Source organism: Erinaceus europaeus, chromosome 1 (genome assembly GCF_950295315.1).
Source record: "Erinaceus europaeus chromosome 1, mEriEur2.1, whole genome shotgun sequence".
Lineage (NCBI taxonomy): Eukaryota > Metazoa > Chordata > Mammalia > Eulipotyphla > Erinaceidae > Erinaceus > Erinaceus europaeus.
Genome location: NC_080162.1, coordinates 138,529,123 through 138,547,217, shown reverse-complemented (window position 1 = coordinate 138,547,217; position 18,095 = coordinate 138,529,123). Strand labels below are relative to the sequence as shown.

Genomic DNA, 18,095 nt, shown 5'->3' with positions numbered 1-18,095 from the left:
TGCTAGTTTCTTATTTCACTTGTCAGTAACTTTGACACAAATTACTTTGTGTATCACATAGTAAATGTAAACCAGAATTTACTTACTCCAAGTTTATATTTACCTCTGAAGGGCAACTTAACCCATGTGATGGCTTAAATTCTCCCATTAGAACATTTCAGTTGCTTTGTGTGCACTAGAAGTTTTAATGTATGTTCTAGACAAATAAATGAAAACATTGTCTGCAAATGACTTTAAAAGATATTTTAAGTAATTATTTTCCTTATAGAGCCATAAAAGTCCCCTAAGCCCAAAATGGGTTGGCAACTTGGGGTCAACATCATATCTCTTATATTAACACATTTTTGAGAAATTTATTGCATTGGTATATATTATTTTTTTTTGTATAGGAGTAATATTCTATAAAGTTTGTGGCAGAAGACTCAAGGTTAATACAATTCTGAGATATAAAAGTGATTGAAAGGACATAAATTAAATAGCAACAGAAGAAAAAGATTCGGAAATATTTGTGTGTTTTCAAGGGTTACTCACCTAGTAGAATTTCTGAGTGCACTGATGGATTATTGTAATTATTGGGAATGATAATACTTTAATGTGACTTCTCCCCACCTGTCAGTTGCAATAAAGTCTGCCCAGTATTCTGAAACAGTCTCATTTTGCTAGGTGGCTAGTCTTGTACAACTTCTAGAATGTTTAGAATATTAATGCACAGAGAGGCCATTGAATGCTCTTTATAGTTCCTTGGTGACAAAATGTTTGTTTTACATTAATCAAAGGGCATGCAAAACTAAACCAAAATAATTTGTAGCAATCTAGGGACAGCGAGTGTTGGAGGGAAAAAATTTCTCTTTGGGGGGATATAGTATCAGAAATAGAATTTGTCTTCTATTTCTCTCCTTCATACTCAGCAACATTTATTACTTTCTTTAACATTTAATTCATTTTATGGGTGACTTTTATTCTGAAGTGCTTTGAATTTATAAGAACAGAAACATCTGATATCTAAGCGAGGGTCAGCTTCATTAGTAGCAGGCTGTCGAGGTAGAATGTTATTTACACAAACAATATACATGGAGAGACTCATATATTTTGAAGTAAAATTTACTGTGTTGGTCTTTATCATTTTTTTAGATTACCTTATTTTAATTCTTTTCCATTGAAATTCTTCTGTATGTTTTCCCTCAAACTTATTTACTACTGTATAGCTCTCATGCTAGTGGCTGTGAATGAACTTTAGGTATGTATTAACTTCCTGAATTACCATCAGTAATTTTCTGGTTAAGTCCATTTACCTAGAGATTAATGATTGTCAAGTTTTTTTTTAAATTTTTTATTTAAGAAAGGATTAGTGAACAAAAACATAAGGTAGTAGGGGTACAACTCCACACAATTCCCACCACCCAAAGTTTTTATTTTTGTTTCAAGAATTATTCTTCCATTAGAAAGGGTATGACTTCTAGCTCGTTCTCTCTCTCTCTCTCTCCCTCTCTCTCTCTCTCTCTCTCTTTCTCTCTTTCACTTGTAAATTCCTCGAGGGTTGGGAGACAGTACAGAAGTAACATATCAGACTTGCATGCCTGAAGCTTGAGGCTCCAAATTGAATCATGGCATCACAGTGTGCCAGAGCTCAGGAATACTCTTGTCTTGGCCTCTCAGACTCTCTCTCTCTGAAAAATAAATACATTTTATGTTATAACCTTTCATTTTGAAGGTGATAAGAGAGTGAGAGACATAGAGGAAGAACATTGAGATACCTCAGTTCTATCAGTAACACCCATGGGGCCATTGGTGCTCAGATGCTGAGTGCTGTTCAAACACAGAACCTGTGTGGCAAGGCATTTACTCTACTGGGAGAACTTTTTCCTAATCTCTTATTTAATTTTTATCTTTTTAATTTAACTTAAAATTTCAAGTTGATTAGTGTAATCTACAAGTTCCAGGTGTGTGCCATTGCAAATCAACATGTGTATACATTGGAGTAAGTTCACTACTAAAAGTCTAATTTTATGTATTTATTATTTTTACCAGTGCACTAATCAGCTCTGGCTTGTGATGGTAGGGGTGATTGAACCTGGGACTTGGAGTTCTTAGGCATGAGAGTCTCTTTGCATAGCCATTATGCTAGCTACCTCTGTCACATCTAATTTTATTCTTTATCTTCTTTCCCATTTGTCCTTCACCAACTCCAGATAATTGAAATAAGCATCACACAATAAAATACTTTCTTTTTTCTTTCTTTTCTAGTGATTTAATATTGATCTACAAAATTACAAGATAACAGGGGTACAACTCCACACTATTTCCACCACCAGAATTCTGAATTTCCATTTCTTCCATTGTAAACTACAGCAGTTCTCTGAGGGTTGCAGCTATGGGTTGACTATTATTTCTACAACTGTCTGTCTATATTTGTATATAATTACCTTTTTTCATTTTTTGTCTCATCTTCTCTTCCTTTCCCAGTCATACATAAACCTATGAGTACATCCACATGTCCCTCCATTTCCCTTTTTCTCTCTCTGGGTCCTGATGGAGTTGGAGTTCAGAGCCCTCTGGTTATCTTCACCCTGTCATTTCTCCCCCACTGGGAGTATGGACCACAGTTATTTTTGGGGTACAAAAGGTAGAAGGTCTGACTTCTGTAATTGCTTCTCTACTGGACACGGACATTAGCTACTAAATCCATACCTCCAGCCTGTCTCTGTCTTTTCCTAGTGAGGTAGGGTTCTGGGGAGGTGAGGTTCCAGGACATATTGGTGAGATCATCTGCCCAGAGAAGTCAGGATGGAATCATGATAGCAAGTCTGCAACTTGGTGACTGGAAGGAAAGTAAGATAATAGAGTGGGACAAAATGGTTAATGAACAAACCAAAAAGCAGGAACAGAGCAGATAAAAATAAGGATTCCAGGGTGGAAAGAAACCCCTAAGCCCACCTTAGGGATGTTCCTAGGAGCCCAGGAGTATCATAGTTTTTGCCCAAATTTGATAGCTAATGTGGTGTTGGAAGAAAATACTGTCTGATAAGATAGTGTCAGAGTAGAGAAAAGGGCTAGAAAGTTGGATTAGGGCAGAGAGTAGCTTCCATTCTTAAAACAAACAAACAAACAAACAAAAAACTACAAATAAAATTAAATGTTTACTCCATCCACCTGACCCAGGGCTTATTTACAGTCACATTTGGCACAGGAGCCTGTGTAACCTCTGAATCCTTGTCAGTCCATAGTCATAGCTGGGAACATTCTAGGCTTTCCTCATTTCAGGACCAGTCTTCCTGGAGTGGCAGAATAGACTGACCCAGCCTCTCTTTGGAGAGTGGGCGAGTCTCTACCATTCACCCAAGAAAAAATTATCATACTCAGGTTCAGATTGTATAATGGAACTATGGTACTGGCAAAATTAAAGACTTCATCGTATAGAGTCAGTTTTTTTTAAAAAAATTATTTATAAAATGGAAATATTGACAAGATTTAGGATAAGAGGGGTACAATTCCCACCACCAGAACTCCGTATCCCATCCCCTCCCTTGAAAGCTTTCCTATTTTTTAGCTCTCTGAGAGTATGGAGCCAGGATCATTTTGGGGTGCAGAAGGTGGAAGGTCTGACTTCTGTAATTGCTTCCCCGCTGAACGTGGGCATCGATCCATACTCCCAGCCTGCCTGTCTCTTTCCCTAGTGGGGGAGGGTTCTGGGAAGGCAGGTTCAGGACACATTGGTGAGGTCAGCTGCCCAGGGAAGTCAGGTTGGCATCATGGTAGCATCTGGAACCAGGTGGCTGAGAAAGAGTTAGTATAAAGTAGAACAAATTGTTGACTAACCATGACCCTAAAGCCAATAATATTGCAGATGAAGATTTGGGGGTCTTCACTTTGGAAAAAGCTAGTATGTCTATTTTATTTATATTTCAAGGGGCACATGGCTTTACTAGTTTTTGCCTGAGTCTAACAGCTAACATGCAGGTGGACATGGTATTGTCTGGAGAGATGGTGTCATAGTTGGAAAAAAGGACTAGAAAGCTGGACCAGGGAAGAGAGTAGCTCCCAGATATGGGAAAAGTATATAAATATTGTCAGCTGTAAATCCCATTGATTTGATCTGGGGCCCATATTCAGCATAGGAGCCTATGTAACCTCAACCATTTAAACAATGAATCTACACAACCCCTTTGCTTCAGCTGTAGACCTGGAGGGAGAGGTACCTTTGAACAGCTCAAAGTTGCTCCCTAGTGAGGAATTGTTTATTTTTGAAAATGGAGGTATGACTCTGCACCCAACAGATTGTACTAGCCACCTCTATTTTTTTTTAGTTTTTTAATATTTTATTTTATTTATTTATTCCCTTTTGTTGCCCTTGTTTTTTTTTATTATTGTTGTAGTTGTCGTTGTTGGAGAGGACAGAGAGAAATGGAGAGAGGAGGGGAAGACAGAGAGGAGGAGAGAAAGATAGACACCCGCAGACCTGCTTCACCGCCTGTGAAGTGACTCCCCTGCAGGTGGGGAGCCGGGGTTCGAACCGGGATCCTTATGCCGGTCCTTGTGCTTTGCGCCACCTGCGCTTAACCCGCTGCACTACAGCCCGACTCCCCACCATCTCTATTTTTTATGTGGCATAATATAAAAAAAACTTATCTACTCATTTATTCTGAGATTTACCAGTTACAATTTCCAGGTGTATAGCTTGTTATTGGCATTTTAACAGGACGTAGAACTATTTCTTCATCTATAAGCATTACAACTATGCTGGCAAAATGTGTTTGAATCTCTGTATATCAGAGGCAGTTGGAGAACTGGCATTCAGATTTCCTGATGCTTGCCTGCCAAGTGGCTTCAATCAGAAGTAATTTTCTTCATGAGGGCACATGGAGCTCAGTTGTGAGACTTTTCTGAGTAGACATTATTTGTGTCAAATTATGGGTGGTGATTTTTTCTGAAGTGGACTTTTGTGCCCACTAATCCATACACAGGAGATTCCTTAGTTCCCTCCTTTATTGATGCTATTAATTGTACTTGTGCTTCAAGGACTGCTTCCCCTTTCAAAAGAGCTTATGGCCACTAATTATGAGCAAGGTTTTCTTATTAAAAAAAAAAAGCAACTTGCAATATAGCAAATGAATGAGATGTGTTCTTAAAACTTAAATAATATGTAGATAAAAAACCCATTCTTTTTTTTGGTCCTGAACCTGAGGTTGGATGATAAGTCATTTCATACTTTGAAATGTAGTAATTCATATAAATTTGACAATTTTGGTGGGGGAGGAGCATAAATGCTGAACAGTTCAAACTTTTCTAGTTGTTAAAAATATTTGCAGTGAGATCTCATGCATTTCAAACAATGAGCTTAATAGTTTTCACCTTTCCCTTGGACTTTTGTAGTTTTTTTTTTTTTTTTTTTTTTTTTTAATTTTTTATTTAAGAAAGGATTAGTGAACAAAAGCATAAGGTAGGAGGGGTACAACTCCACACAATTCCCAACACCCAATCCCCATAACCCACCCCCTCCCCTGATAGCTTTCCCATTCTCTATCCCTCTGGGAGCATGGACTCAGGGTCGTTGAGGGATGCAGAAGGTAGAAGGTCTGGCTTCTGTAATTGCTTCCCCGCTGAACATGGGCGTTGACTGGTCGGTCCATACCCCCAGTCTGCCTCTCTCTTTCCCTAGTAGGGTGTGACTCTGGGGAAGCTGAGTTCCAGGACACATTGGTGGGGTCTTCAATCCAGGGAAGCCTAGCCAGCATCCTGGTGGCATCTGGAACCTGGTGATTGAAAAGAGAGTTAACATATGAAGCCAAACAATTTGTTGAGCAATCATGGATCCCAAGCTTGGAATAGTGGAGAGGAAGTGTTAGGGAGGTACTCACTGCAAACTCTAGTGTAGTCCTGCTTTCAGGTATATATTTTGCAGTAGTTTATGGATACGTGTGCACATAAGCTCTCTCTCACAGAAACTGGTGTATATCTAGGTTATGGGACTTTGTTGGAAAGTGAACTACCTGAGATGAAATTAGAGTGTACTATTAAAGGAAAGGTCTCACCCGAGTAATGAAGCTGAAGGGTTGTCATTCCACACGTGAAGTCTCTGGATACATTCTGGGGTGAAGCATGTTGAGGTAGCAATCGTTGCTTTGGTTAGTTTGTGATCGGCAGATGCAATGTTGTTTGGTTTGGATTGGGAGATGCATACGGGAAAGTGGGCCCTATCCAAGGGTTCCAGGACTGGGGGAAGTAGGGGCTCTATAGTGAAGATGTGAGGTTCCTGCTGTCTTAGGGTTCAAAAAGACAATCGATAGTTAATATTATCATCACATTATTTGTTAATTGGGTTAACTTTGAAAAGTCCCTTTGTTATGGTTTCCTGGACAGTACCCAGTATCTTGTATATAGCTGTGCTATTGGAAGCTTCTAATCTACTTGGTCTAGGCTTTTGAGAGAGTCCGCATATCAAATACATAGCCTATATATTAAAAAGATTCAGTTTGTCTTTTGAGAAACTTTGAGACATACAATTGATTTCCCCCTCTCATATTAATTAACTACTGATTTATATGTCTACATTTTGCTAGGAGTGTACATAAACACCATTCCCACCACAAAAAAACAGGTGTTTTTCTGTCACGAGCTGGGTAGAGTAAACTGGTAGTCAATACATCAAGTTAAAAAAAAATTGCAGAATACTATACTACCATCTTAGATTTTATAATTTTTGATAAATAGAACATAAATATATATGTGTGGTTTTGTATGTAAATACATATTTTAAATATACATTTAAAACCACCATAGGATGCATTACTTGATTATCAGTTTGTAAAGCATTAAACAGTACTATTTGGTCTTGTTTTCAAATTTGAATGCAGAGTTTACTATTCAGTTTTTAATACAATGCTGAATTTGATATCATCCCACTGGAGTCAAATAATCCTTCAAATATTATAAGTAATCATTCTGCTGTGTATTAATTTTTAAATTAATCCATCACTCTTGGCAGCTATTCCCCCCCCCATTTATTTTATTTGCTAGGACAGTGACTAATTGAGAGGAAAGGTTGGGGGGGGCAGAGAGGAAGAGAGAGACATCTGCAGACTTGCTCCACTGGGTTTTTGCACTGGGTTTTTCGCCCAACCTCCATTGTATATGAATTTTAAAAAAAATGACTTTGTGAGACTAGACAGGTCACATAGTGGTTTATGGACTTTCATGGCTGGATTCAGTAGTCCTAGGTTCAATCTGTGGCACCATATGTGCCATAACTGAGCAGTGCTCTGGTAAGGAAGAAAAGAGAAAAAAACAAAAAGAATTTTATTACTATTAAATTCGTTTTATTATATGCACCCATTTTCTTAATGATATACAGGATTTTATAAGTGATGATTATCCAGAAATAGAACTTCCAGATAAATATTAGTGATCAATTTATTTTTGGTGTATTCTACAAGAAAGTCTTGATTTTTATGGGGATTCTGATATTTTGGTTGTCTTCTAATAATCTGAGAACAAAAGGCATCTCTGTTTTGAATGTCTAAAACTAAGCTGTAAAGAAATACTTATATTAATAAAATTAATCAAACTTTTTTTTGTTTATCAGTTACCTGTGTTTTCATAGTTTTACTTATGAAGCAATAAATTATAACAAAGAATGATTTGCATAGTTGTGTTACATAGTGAACTGTACTACAAATTTTGAGTTTTCTGTTTTGTTTTGTTTGTTTTTGCCTCCAGGGTTATTTCTGGGGTTCATAGTGCTTGCACTGTGAATCCACTGCTCCTGGAGGTTATTTTTTCCCTTTTGTTGCCCTTGGTGTTTACCTCTGATGTTATTGCTGTCATTGTTGTTAGATAGGACAGAGAGAAATTGAGAGAGGATAGGAATACAGAGAGGGTGAGAGAAGGATAGACACCTGCAGACCTGCTTCACTGCTGGTGAAGTGATCCCCCTGCAGATGGGGAGATGGGGGTTCGAACTGGGATTCTTATGCCAGTCTGTGCACTTTGTGCCATGTGCACTTAACCTGCTGCGCCACCACCTGGCTCCCAATTTTTGAGTTTTCAAATCAACTTTCTCACTTATTAGTTTGTAACTTTATTCTGGTTATCTAACTCTTGAGCTTTACTTCTCAGATGTATAACATTAAAATAGTAATAATTCCCATACCTACTTCACTGGGTTATTTTATCATTTCAGTGTGGTGCGGTGGTGATGTTGAATTGCCTGGGTAACTTATTCTTCATGTGCTTTATGCGAGAGAGAGAGAGATAGAAATAGAGATAGATAGATAGATAGATAGATAGAGACGTAATAGACATGTACTCTTCCTTTGAGCCACCTCATGGGCTCACCTCATTTGGATTTCTTAAAAGCCACAGGGGACCTAGTGGTGGTACATACTGTAGAGCATGCATGTTACAATGTGCAAGGACCCTGGGTCAAGCCCCTGGTCTCTGCCTGGGGGGAAAGCTTCACTGGCCGTGAAGCAGTGCTGTCAGCATGTCTCTCTCACTCCTTCTCTCTCTCCCCTTTCTTCAGTTGCTTTCTGTCTCTAGCCAAAGTGAATAAAATAAAATAAACATTAAGAAAGGATCACATAAGATACTGCTTTGGGGCAGGGGAGATAGCATAGTAGTTATAAGAAAGATTTTCCCAGTTTCAGTCTCCCCTTCACCCATAAGCCATAGCAGTGCAGTGTTCCCATAAAAACAAACAAAAAACCTGTTGTGAACTTTCAATATAACACAAGTTGGAGACTTCACATGTTATCTTTAAACCAAACACCATTACACTTAAGCTCTTTGCAAAAAAAAAAAAAAAAAGATGATGAATCCACTGCTTCTGGTGGCCATATATTATTTAATTGTTTAGGACAGAGAGAAATTGAGAGAGGAAGGGGAGGCAGAGAGGGGGAGAGAAGGATAGACACTTGCAGACCTGCTTCCTCAATTGTGAAGCAACTCCTCTGCAGGTGGGGCTCTGGTGGCTAAACCTGAATTCTTACTCTTTTCATTGCGCTTCTTATTATGTGCACTTAACCAGGTGCACCACTGCCTTGCCTCCCAAAATATTCTATTGATACTATGCTTTTCATTAGACTCAGAATAATTAATATTATAAGATAAATGCTTTAATGATTACAATAGTTTACATTTCTCGTTTGTGTAGGCCCTGCCTGCCTTGCTACTTGAGACACTTGTTTTAAAAGGTGAAATGTTGTAAATTAAGCCTGAAATAACAAGTAGCAGATTAAAATTGAGTACCTGATGCAGGATATTTGAATGTGGTTTCTGGGAAAATAGAACCCATTTTTTTTTTACCCCTGACTTTGAATATGAATGAATGAATATATACATCCAGAGTTTTGGAATCAAGACAATTTTTTTTTCCTGAGCATTTGCTATTTTGAGGAAATAAGTGAAAATAATTTTGAAAGGACAAAGAAACTCTGTTATTTAAATCTTGTCCACTAATCTTGCCCTTGAAAATATGAATTCTGTGAATTCTGTCCAATGGAACCTTGCTTTTAGGAAAATGATATACATACAGAAATGTATGTACCAATTCTGATTTGTTTGCACATATCTAAAAATTGTAAAATTGTGTAGTATTTAAACTAATTTGTACTATTCCTCCTTTGACTCTGACCATTTCCTTAGCACGTTTCTGAGAGAGACTTTCTGAGCCGTTTACCTTTACATATCTTGCCTGTCTGATGAGACAGACCACTGACAATTAGTACAAATTACCATAATTGTGTTCTTTGGGTAAAATGCCACATTATTTCTATAGGAATGAATGCATGCTTCTGCTCTGTGAAATGAGTCAGATACTTTGGTCAGAAATTCACAATCAGCCCTGTGATATTCCTATGTAGTGCACTTGAGAGCCATCTGAACAAGGAAGCCCTCCTTTCCCTTTCAGTAAAATAGGTCCATTAATGTAGTGCACCTTACTCATATTCACTCCAAAGGAGTTGTATTTTTATTACTGAAAAATATCACATAAATACAAATTACATTTTTTATGAGAAAACTACTTTTCATTTCAGAAAAAATTCAATTAATTATGAATAGGGTTATGCTTTCATCAGGGAGAGAAATGTGTAATTTTTTCTTCAAGCTTCAAACACATATAATGAAATCTTTTCTAAGAATCCACTCTTAAAATGGATTTTTAAAAGTATAGACTTCATTAAAAATCTCAGTTCAATTAAAATGCATTCAATTACTTTAAATCTTTATTAAAATCTCAGGTAAAATTGTACAACAGTGTTAAAGAAACTTGTACTCCTTACCAGTTAGTTAATTCTAACAAATGCACACAAAGTACAGTATTGCTCTTCAGTAGAGACTTCAAAAAATAAAAAATAAAAAACCTTTGCCTTGGAGTATTGGAGTGGAGAAGGATTGTGAATGGTGGTTGCTTCCTCTGTAATAATTTTAGTCACTAAAGTTCCAATTTTCATTTTAGGTTGATGAATATGGAAGTGACATTATTTTGTATGAGTCCCCTTGGTGGTACTATTTGACGGATTTATAACATACATGATTCTCACTACTTTCATCAAAAAAGACCAAATTTAAGAAGTTTACTTCACTCTCTTCTTTGGATGTTTTTGGTACAGTTTCCTTGATTCTTTTTGAAGGGCCATTAGAAGATGCCATTGAAGAGGAAGAAGAGTGTCCATCAGAGGAAACAGATCTCATCTCAAAGGGGGACTTTACATTGGAGGAAAGCTTTCCCACAGAATTTGGGCCTGAGAATCTAAGCTGTGAAGAAGTGGAATACTTTTGTAACAAAGGTAATCAGTCATGGTGGGATATGGTATGTGAGTTCCTTGACTCAAGGTGCTGTCAAGTTTAAATTTTCACTACAGGGGGCCTGGTTTTGGAGCACCCAATTAAGCGTACATAGTACAAAGAGCAAGGTCTAGCTCAAGGGCCCAAGTTCAAGCCCCTGGCTCCCTACCTGCAGTGAGGGGATGTTTCATGAGTGGTGATTCAGGTCTACAAGTGTGTCTATGTCTCTATCCCCCCTACCACCCTCTTCTTTCTCAATTTCTCTCTGCTCTATCAAATAAAATAGAAAAATAGTCACCAGGAGCAGTGGATTCATAGTGCAGGCACCAAGCCCTAGCAATAACCCTAGAGGCAAAAAAAAACCCAAATTCACTACAGAATAGACCTATTACTCACAGTAATCAATAATTAACCGACCTGAAAAATATACATAAAAATGTTTATATATAAAATATTATATTGAGAAATCAAATTATAATCTAATACTTTATTTTATACATTTACATAAATATTTCATGCAAATTGGTTAGTCACCATACATTGAATTTTTATCATGTGTTAATGTAATCTTTCAGAGAGTATTACCTGTATGCCAGCCAGTTCTTTCTTTATCATTTTGTAAAGTAGAAATAGAAATTGAGAGGTAGGGGGGCATAGAGAAGGTGAGAGACGGGTCAGGTGGTAGTACACCTGGTTGAGTGCACATGTTACAATGCACAACAACCCAGGTTCTAGCTCCTGGTCCCTACCTGTAGAAGGAAATCTTTGCAGGTGGTGAAACATTGTTGCAGGTATCTCTCCCTCTCTGTCTAAGTCCCCTCTCAATTTCTGGATGTCTCTATCCAATAATGAATAATTATGAATAATGAATCCAAATGAATAAAGCTAATAGAAGTTTAAAAAGAAAGAGGGGAGGGAGAGAGACACATGGATCAATGCTTTATCACTTGTAAAGCATTTTTCCTGCACATAGGGATTTTGGGCTTGAAGCTAGGTATTTGGAAATAGTTATGTGTGTACTTTACTGAGTGTGCATTGCCTAGCTCCTGTATGTCACTCTTTTCTTTTAAAAATTAAAAAAAAATTTTTATTACCACCAATAGTTATAATGAGTCCTGTGCCGGCACAATAACCCCATCTCTCCTGGTAGCTATTTTTCCTTTCTCTCTCTCTCTCTTTCTCTTTCTGCTTTTCTCTTTTTGTTTGGTAGGACAGACACATTGAGAGGGGATGAGGAGAGAGTGAGAGAGGGAGAGAGATTGGTGTCTGTAGACCTGTTTCACCACTTGTGAAGAAGCTTCCCTCTAGTTGTTGAGGAAAATTGTGTGTTTGGGGTGGGGGGTGGGGGTGGAAATGTGTTTGCTCAACCAGGTGCGCCACCACCTAGGCCAACATCAGTTACTTCTTTTTAAAAATTTTTTTTTATAAAAAGGAAACTGACAAAACCATAGGATAAGAGGGGTAAAACTCCACACAATTCCCACCATCCAAACTCTTCATCTCATCTCCTCCCCTGATAGCTTTCCTAGTCTTTATCCTTCTGGGAATATGAACCCAAGGTCATTATGGGATACAGAAGGTGGAAGGTCTGGCTTCTGTAATTGCTTCCCCACTGAACGTGGGCGTTGACAGGTCAATCCATATTCCCAGCCTTCCTTTCTCTTTCCCTAGGGGGAAAGGGCTCTGGGGAAGCAGAATTCCAGGACTCATTGAGGGGTTGTCTGTCCAGGTGAGTCTGGTTGGCATCATGCTAGCATCTGGAACCTGGTGGCTGAAAAGAGAGTTAACATATAAAGCCAAGCAAGTTGTTGACTAATCATGAAGCTAAAGGCTGGAATAGTGCAGATGAAGAGTTGGGGGGGGGGGTCTCAGTTTTGTAGATAGCTAGTAGGCCTATTTTAGTCCTATTCTAAAGTGCCTGTGACTATACTAGTCTTGTTTGTTTGTTTGTTTTTTCCCCTAGGCTGAAATCAATCTGATATACAGATGGATACAATTTATTGTCTGGGGAGATGGTGTCATGGCTGTGAAAAGGACCAGAAAGCTGTGTCAGGGAAGAGAATAGCTCCCAAATATGGAGAGGTGTATAAGTTTTGTTGACTGTAAACCCCGTTGGTTTGATCTGATCTGGGTCCCCTATTATGCTTAAGAGCCTATGTGACTTCTGCATCCCTGTATATCTGAGCTCACATTCTGTGGTCATGAGTAGGAACGTTCCAAGCTGCCCCAATTTCAGGACCCATCTTCCTCAGGTGTAGCATAAAGTTTATTGTCCAGCCTCCCTTCAGAGGATGTAGCATTCTTTACCATTGTTGATCCAAGTTGAGAGCAAAGTCCTATGGGGCCCACAAAGGGTCTGTTGTGTTGTTCCTGATAGAGATGACTGGTAATATTCGAGAGAGGGATTTATTCGAGGTCTAGGTCCATTATGTCTGTTTGGGAATCTCAGGACTCCTCGACTAGGGCCCCAACTAATGGGGTGGCCTGATAGTGACTAAAAAGTCATTGTTAAAGTATGCCAGTCTCTTGCATATATTGAGCTTTTGCAGTTCTTTTTTTGTTAAAGGGTTAGCTTTGGAGTGAGTGAGGAAATTGTAATAGGAAGTAGGTGGAGGGGAGGGTATCTAAGTTGACACTATTTTATTATGAACTTTATGCTGACTCACTACAGACTATTGTGTACTTTTGCTTTGAGGTATATATTTTGCCCTAATTTATGGATATATGTGAACATATGATCTATCTCATGGGAACTGGACTATATCTAGGTTTTGAGACTTTGTTAGGAAGTGAACCATCTGTAATGGAATTAGAGAATCTTATGAAAGAAACGGTCTCACCTGAGTCTGAAGTGAAGCATGCTGAGGTGGTACTCATTGTATTGATTAAGTTGGAATTGGCAGATGCAATATCATTTGGTATGGATTGACAGAAGCATGCAGGAAAGTGAGCCCCAACCTAAAGGTTTCAGGACTGGGGGAAATCTAGGCTCTATAGAGGAAGCGGGAGGTTCCTACTGTCTTAAAGTTTAAGAAGACAATAGATAGTTATTGCTATAATCACATTATCTGGCAATTGGGTTAACTTTGAAATATCCCTTTGTTAGGATTTGCTGTGTCATACACAACATCACCATAATTTATATCTTTTGACATTATTTGTATATAGCTTTGCTACCAGTTGCTTCTGTTCTCCCTGGTCTAAGCTTTTAAGAGAGTCAACATATCAAAAACTCAGCCTATGGTCTATGCATTAAAAAGTTTGAGATATTCAATCATTTTCCCCTCCTATATTAATTAAATAGTTATTTATATGACTAAAAATTAATAGGAGTGTACATAAACACCAATCCCACCACCAAAAAACTGTGTCCCATCCCATATCCCGCCCCCCCTTCCCCCATGAAGCAAAACTCTAGCCCTTGCCCTCAACCCAGAGATTTTTACTTTGATGCCCTACTCCAAATTCAGTCAAATCCTGCTTTGAGTTTACATTTCTGTTCTTCTTTCTCACCTTTTTATGAGTGGGGTCATCCCATACTTGTCTTTGTCTTTCTGACTTAGCTCACGTAACATAATTCCTTCTAGCTCCATCCACGTTGGGTCAGAGAAGGTGGGTTCATTGTTCTTAACAGATGCATAGTATTCCATTGTGTACATATACCACAGCTTTCTCTGCCATTGATCTGTTGTTGGGCACCTGGGTTCTTCCAGGTTTTAGATATTATGAATTGTGCTGCTATGTACATAGGAATACACATATCTTTTTGGTTGGGTGTTATGGAGTCCTTGGTTTGAATCAGTAGGAGAGGAATTATTGGGTTATATGGAAGGTCCTTGTTTAGCCTTGTGAGAGTTCTCCAGACTGCTGTCCACAAAGGTTGGACCAATTTACATTCCCAGTTGCAGTATAGAAGGGTTCCTTTGTCCCCATGGCCTCTCCAGCATTTGTTGCTGCTGTCTTTTTTTATGCATGACATTCTCACAGGGATTAGCTGGTACCTCAGTGTTGTCTTTATTTTTATTTCTCTGAGAATTAGTGACCTGCAACAAATTTTCATGTGTTTATTAGCCTTTTGGATCTCTTCTGTAGTGAATGTTCATATCCTCTGCCTATTTTTAGATGAGGTCTTTTGTTTTTTTGTGCTAAGTTAGCAGAGCTCTTTGTATATTTTGGTTATTAGTCTCTTGTCTAATGTAAGGAATGTGAAGATCTCCCATTCTGTGAGGGGTCTCTTGATTTATATGATGGTTTCTTTGGCTGTGCAGAAGCTTTTCCATTTGATGTAGTCCCATTGATTTGTTTTTGTTTTAGTCTTCCCTGCAATTTGGTTTGTATCATCAAAGATGTCTTTGAGGTTTAGGTGGGAATGTGTTCCATCAATGTTTTCCTCTAATTATTTGATAGTTTCTGGTCTAACATCCAGGTTCTTGATAAATTTGGAGTTGACTTTGTTTCTGGTAAGATAAAGTGGTTCAGTTTCATTCTTCTTCATGTTTCAACCCAGTTTTCCCTGTACCATTTATTGAAGAGAGCCTCCTTCCTCCATTTAGTACTTTGGGCCCCCTTATTAAAGATTAGATGTGCATAAGTGTGGGGGTTTAGTTCTGGGCTTTCAATTCTGTTCCACTGGTCTATGTGCATATTTCTGTTCCAGTACTAGGCTGTTTTGATGATGATGGCCTTATAATATAGTTTGAGATCTGGGAGTATGATGCCTCCATTTCTGTTTCTTTTCCTCAAGATTGTTTTGGCGATTCTAGGTATTTCTAGGAATTCCTCCATTTCATCTAGATTCTCTAGCTTAGTGGCATATACTTCTTCTTAGAGATTTCAAATGATTTTCTGTATTTCTGTGGTGTCAGTTGTGATATCACCTCTATTGTTTACAATTCTTTTTATTTGAGTCTTCTCCCTTTTGTTTCTAGTGAGTCTGGCTTGTTTAATTTTTAAGAAACCAATATTTGGCTTCATTGATCTTTTTTTGGTTCTCTTATTTTTGATGTTATTTATTTCTGCTCTAATTTTAGTGATTTCCATCCTTCTGGTTGCTTTAGGGTTTCTTTATTCCTTTTCTTCTAAGTCCTTAAAGAGTGCACTAATGTCATTTATTTGAGCTTTTTGTTGTTCTCTAATATGCGATTCTATGGCTATGAGTTTCCCTCTCAGTACTGCTTTAGCTGTATCCCAAATATTTTGAGAGCTTGTGTCTTCATTTTCATTTGTTTCCAGAAACATTTGAATTTCTTGCTTCAGTGCTTCTTTGACCTAGAGGTTCTTAAGCAGCATGTTGTTGAGTTTCCAAATTTTGTGACTTTTAATAGTCTTAGTTTTCTGTTTGTTTTTAAATGTTAGCTTTATCCACTGTGGTCTGAAAAGATACTTGGGATGATTTCACTGTTCTTGACTCTGTTGATACTGTCTTTGTGGCCTAACATGTGGTCTATCCTTGAGGATGTGCTGTGCGGATTTGAAAAGAATGTGTATTCCAGTTTTTCGGGGTGAAGAACTCTGAAAATGTCCAGGAGAGCTAGTCTTTCCATCTCTTCATTTAATTCTATTGTTTCTTTTTTGATCCTCTGCTTATTTGATCTGTCTGAATTTGAGAGTGGGGTGTAGAAGTCTCCCACTAATAGTATTACTATTGATGTATTCTTGCAGTTCTTTCAGTAGGTGTTTGATGTATTTATATGGGCTTTCATTGGGTGCATAGATGTTAATAATTGTTATATCTTGTTTAAAATATTGTTAAATAAATTGTTTCCATGTCACCATCATGGCTTTGCCCACATCAGTTATTTCTAAGGTGCTATAAGGTTGATCGAACCTCCAAATATCTGACTCACTTCTTATGGGAAGAAAATATCTTCGATGTTTGACAGTAACCTTAAAGCTGAAAATAGTTTTTATTATTAATATTGTTATGAAACAGGAACCTATACCCTCCATTTTAGATATTCTTTAGAGAAATTAATAATATTCCTGAGGAAGTACTTGAACTAATATATTTTTCTTTTTTTAAATGTAACTGTTTATTTTTCGTTGTATTTATTTATTGGATAGTGACAACCAGAAATAGAGAGGGAGAGAGAGAGACAGAGAGACTCTTGCAACCCTGCTTCATCACTTACAAAGCTCTCCCCTTGCAGGTGGGGATTGGGGGTTTGAATCTGAATCCTTACAAACTGTACCACATATTCAACCAAGTCTGTCACTGTGACCCAACCCCAGATAATATTTTTTCTAGCTGTGACTTTTGCCAATAATTATGTTCTAAGGAGACATTTTTACTTATTTATTTTTCCTTTTTCAAATGTGAGTTTTAAGGTTCTCATGTTTCTTCTTTTACTTCCCATCTGATGGTTTTGATTCTGCAAGAGAAATGGACTCCTGAATGAGCATATGGTTTCACAAGTGCTTGGTTCACTCTTGGTTTGACTTTGCTGATTTTTGATGACAGCATGACTAAGAGCTTTCATGTCTGTATGTTTGCCAACATGGTTATATTTACTGTTTGAATTCAGAAATGTAGTTTTGAAGTAGATAGAGAGGGAGAGAGATTATTTGAAGTTGATTTTGTAAAAAATAGATCTCTGGATTTTTTCAGAGTCTGACATTGTGAATGCCAATATAAATTCCCCAGAGATTCCCAGTATTCATTCCTCCATAGTCATGTTTTTATTTGATAAACATTTTCAAGACTTTTGTCTGGATTTTTCTTCCTGATGGAGGTTTAGGCATTATAAGAAGCTAGGTTGAAGGTTCGAGTGATAGCATAGTGGTTATACAGAAAACTTTTATACCTGAAGCTCTGAGGTCCCAGCTTCTGGTCCACAGAACCATCATAAGCCAGAGCTGAGCAGTGCTCTGGTCTTTCTCTATATCATTCTTATTAAAATCATTAAAAAAAAAAAAGCCAGCTTAGAAAACACTTCTACCCTTAACTTTGCTACTCTTCTACCATTATGCACCAGTTGCATTGCTTTTATCTAAAGGATTAGGTTTTAGAATTGCTTTTATCTAAAGAATGTTTTAGTTCTAGTTGTTTCCAGGAATACAGATGTTGCCTATCACAATGCTGCTTTCCAATTTAAAAAGGGTAGTAAGAGAACCCAGATCACCAGAGCATGGCTGGAATTTCTGAGCTCTACAAAATGGATTGATAAATCAGGGGATGATATTGAGTATATATATTTATTGGGGGACTGGGTGGTGGCTGACCTGGTTAAGCACTCACATTACAGTGGGCAGGTTCAAGACCCTGGTCCCCACCTGCAGGGGGAAAGCTTTGTGAGTGGTAAAGCAGGGCTGCA

At 37.9% G+C, this 18,095-nt stretch overlaps 1 protein-coding gene across 2 annotated transcripts in view; it reads left to right on the top strand.

Annotated features, from left to right (window-relative positions):
• Window positions 1-18,095, top strand: part of ZFPM2 (zinc finger protein, FOG family member 2) — a 602,281-nt gene that overhangs the window by 120,187 nt on the left and 463,999 nt on the right. Inside the window, exon 3 of one of the 2 annotated variants that reach the window (XM_060195948.1) lies at window positions 10,629-10,784. The exons of the other annotated variant lie outside the window; for it this stretch is intronic. Within the exon in view, the coding sequence (XP_060051931.1) occupies window positions 10,629-10,784 (156 nt within the window). The remainder of the gene's footprint in view (window positions 1-10,628; window positions 10,785-18,095) is intronic. 2 annotated transcript variants of the gene reach the window in all.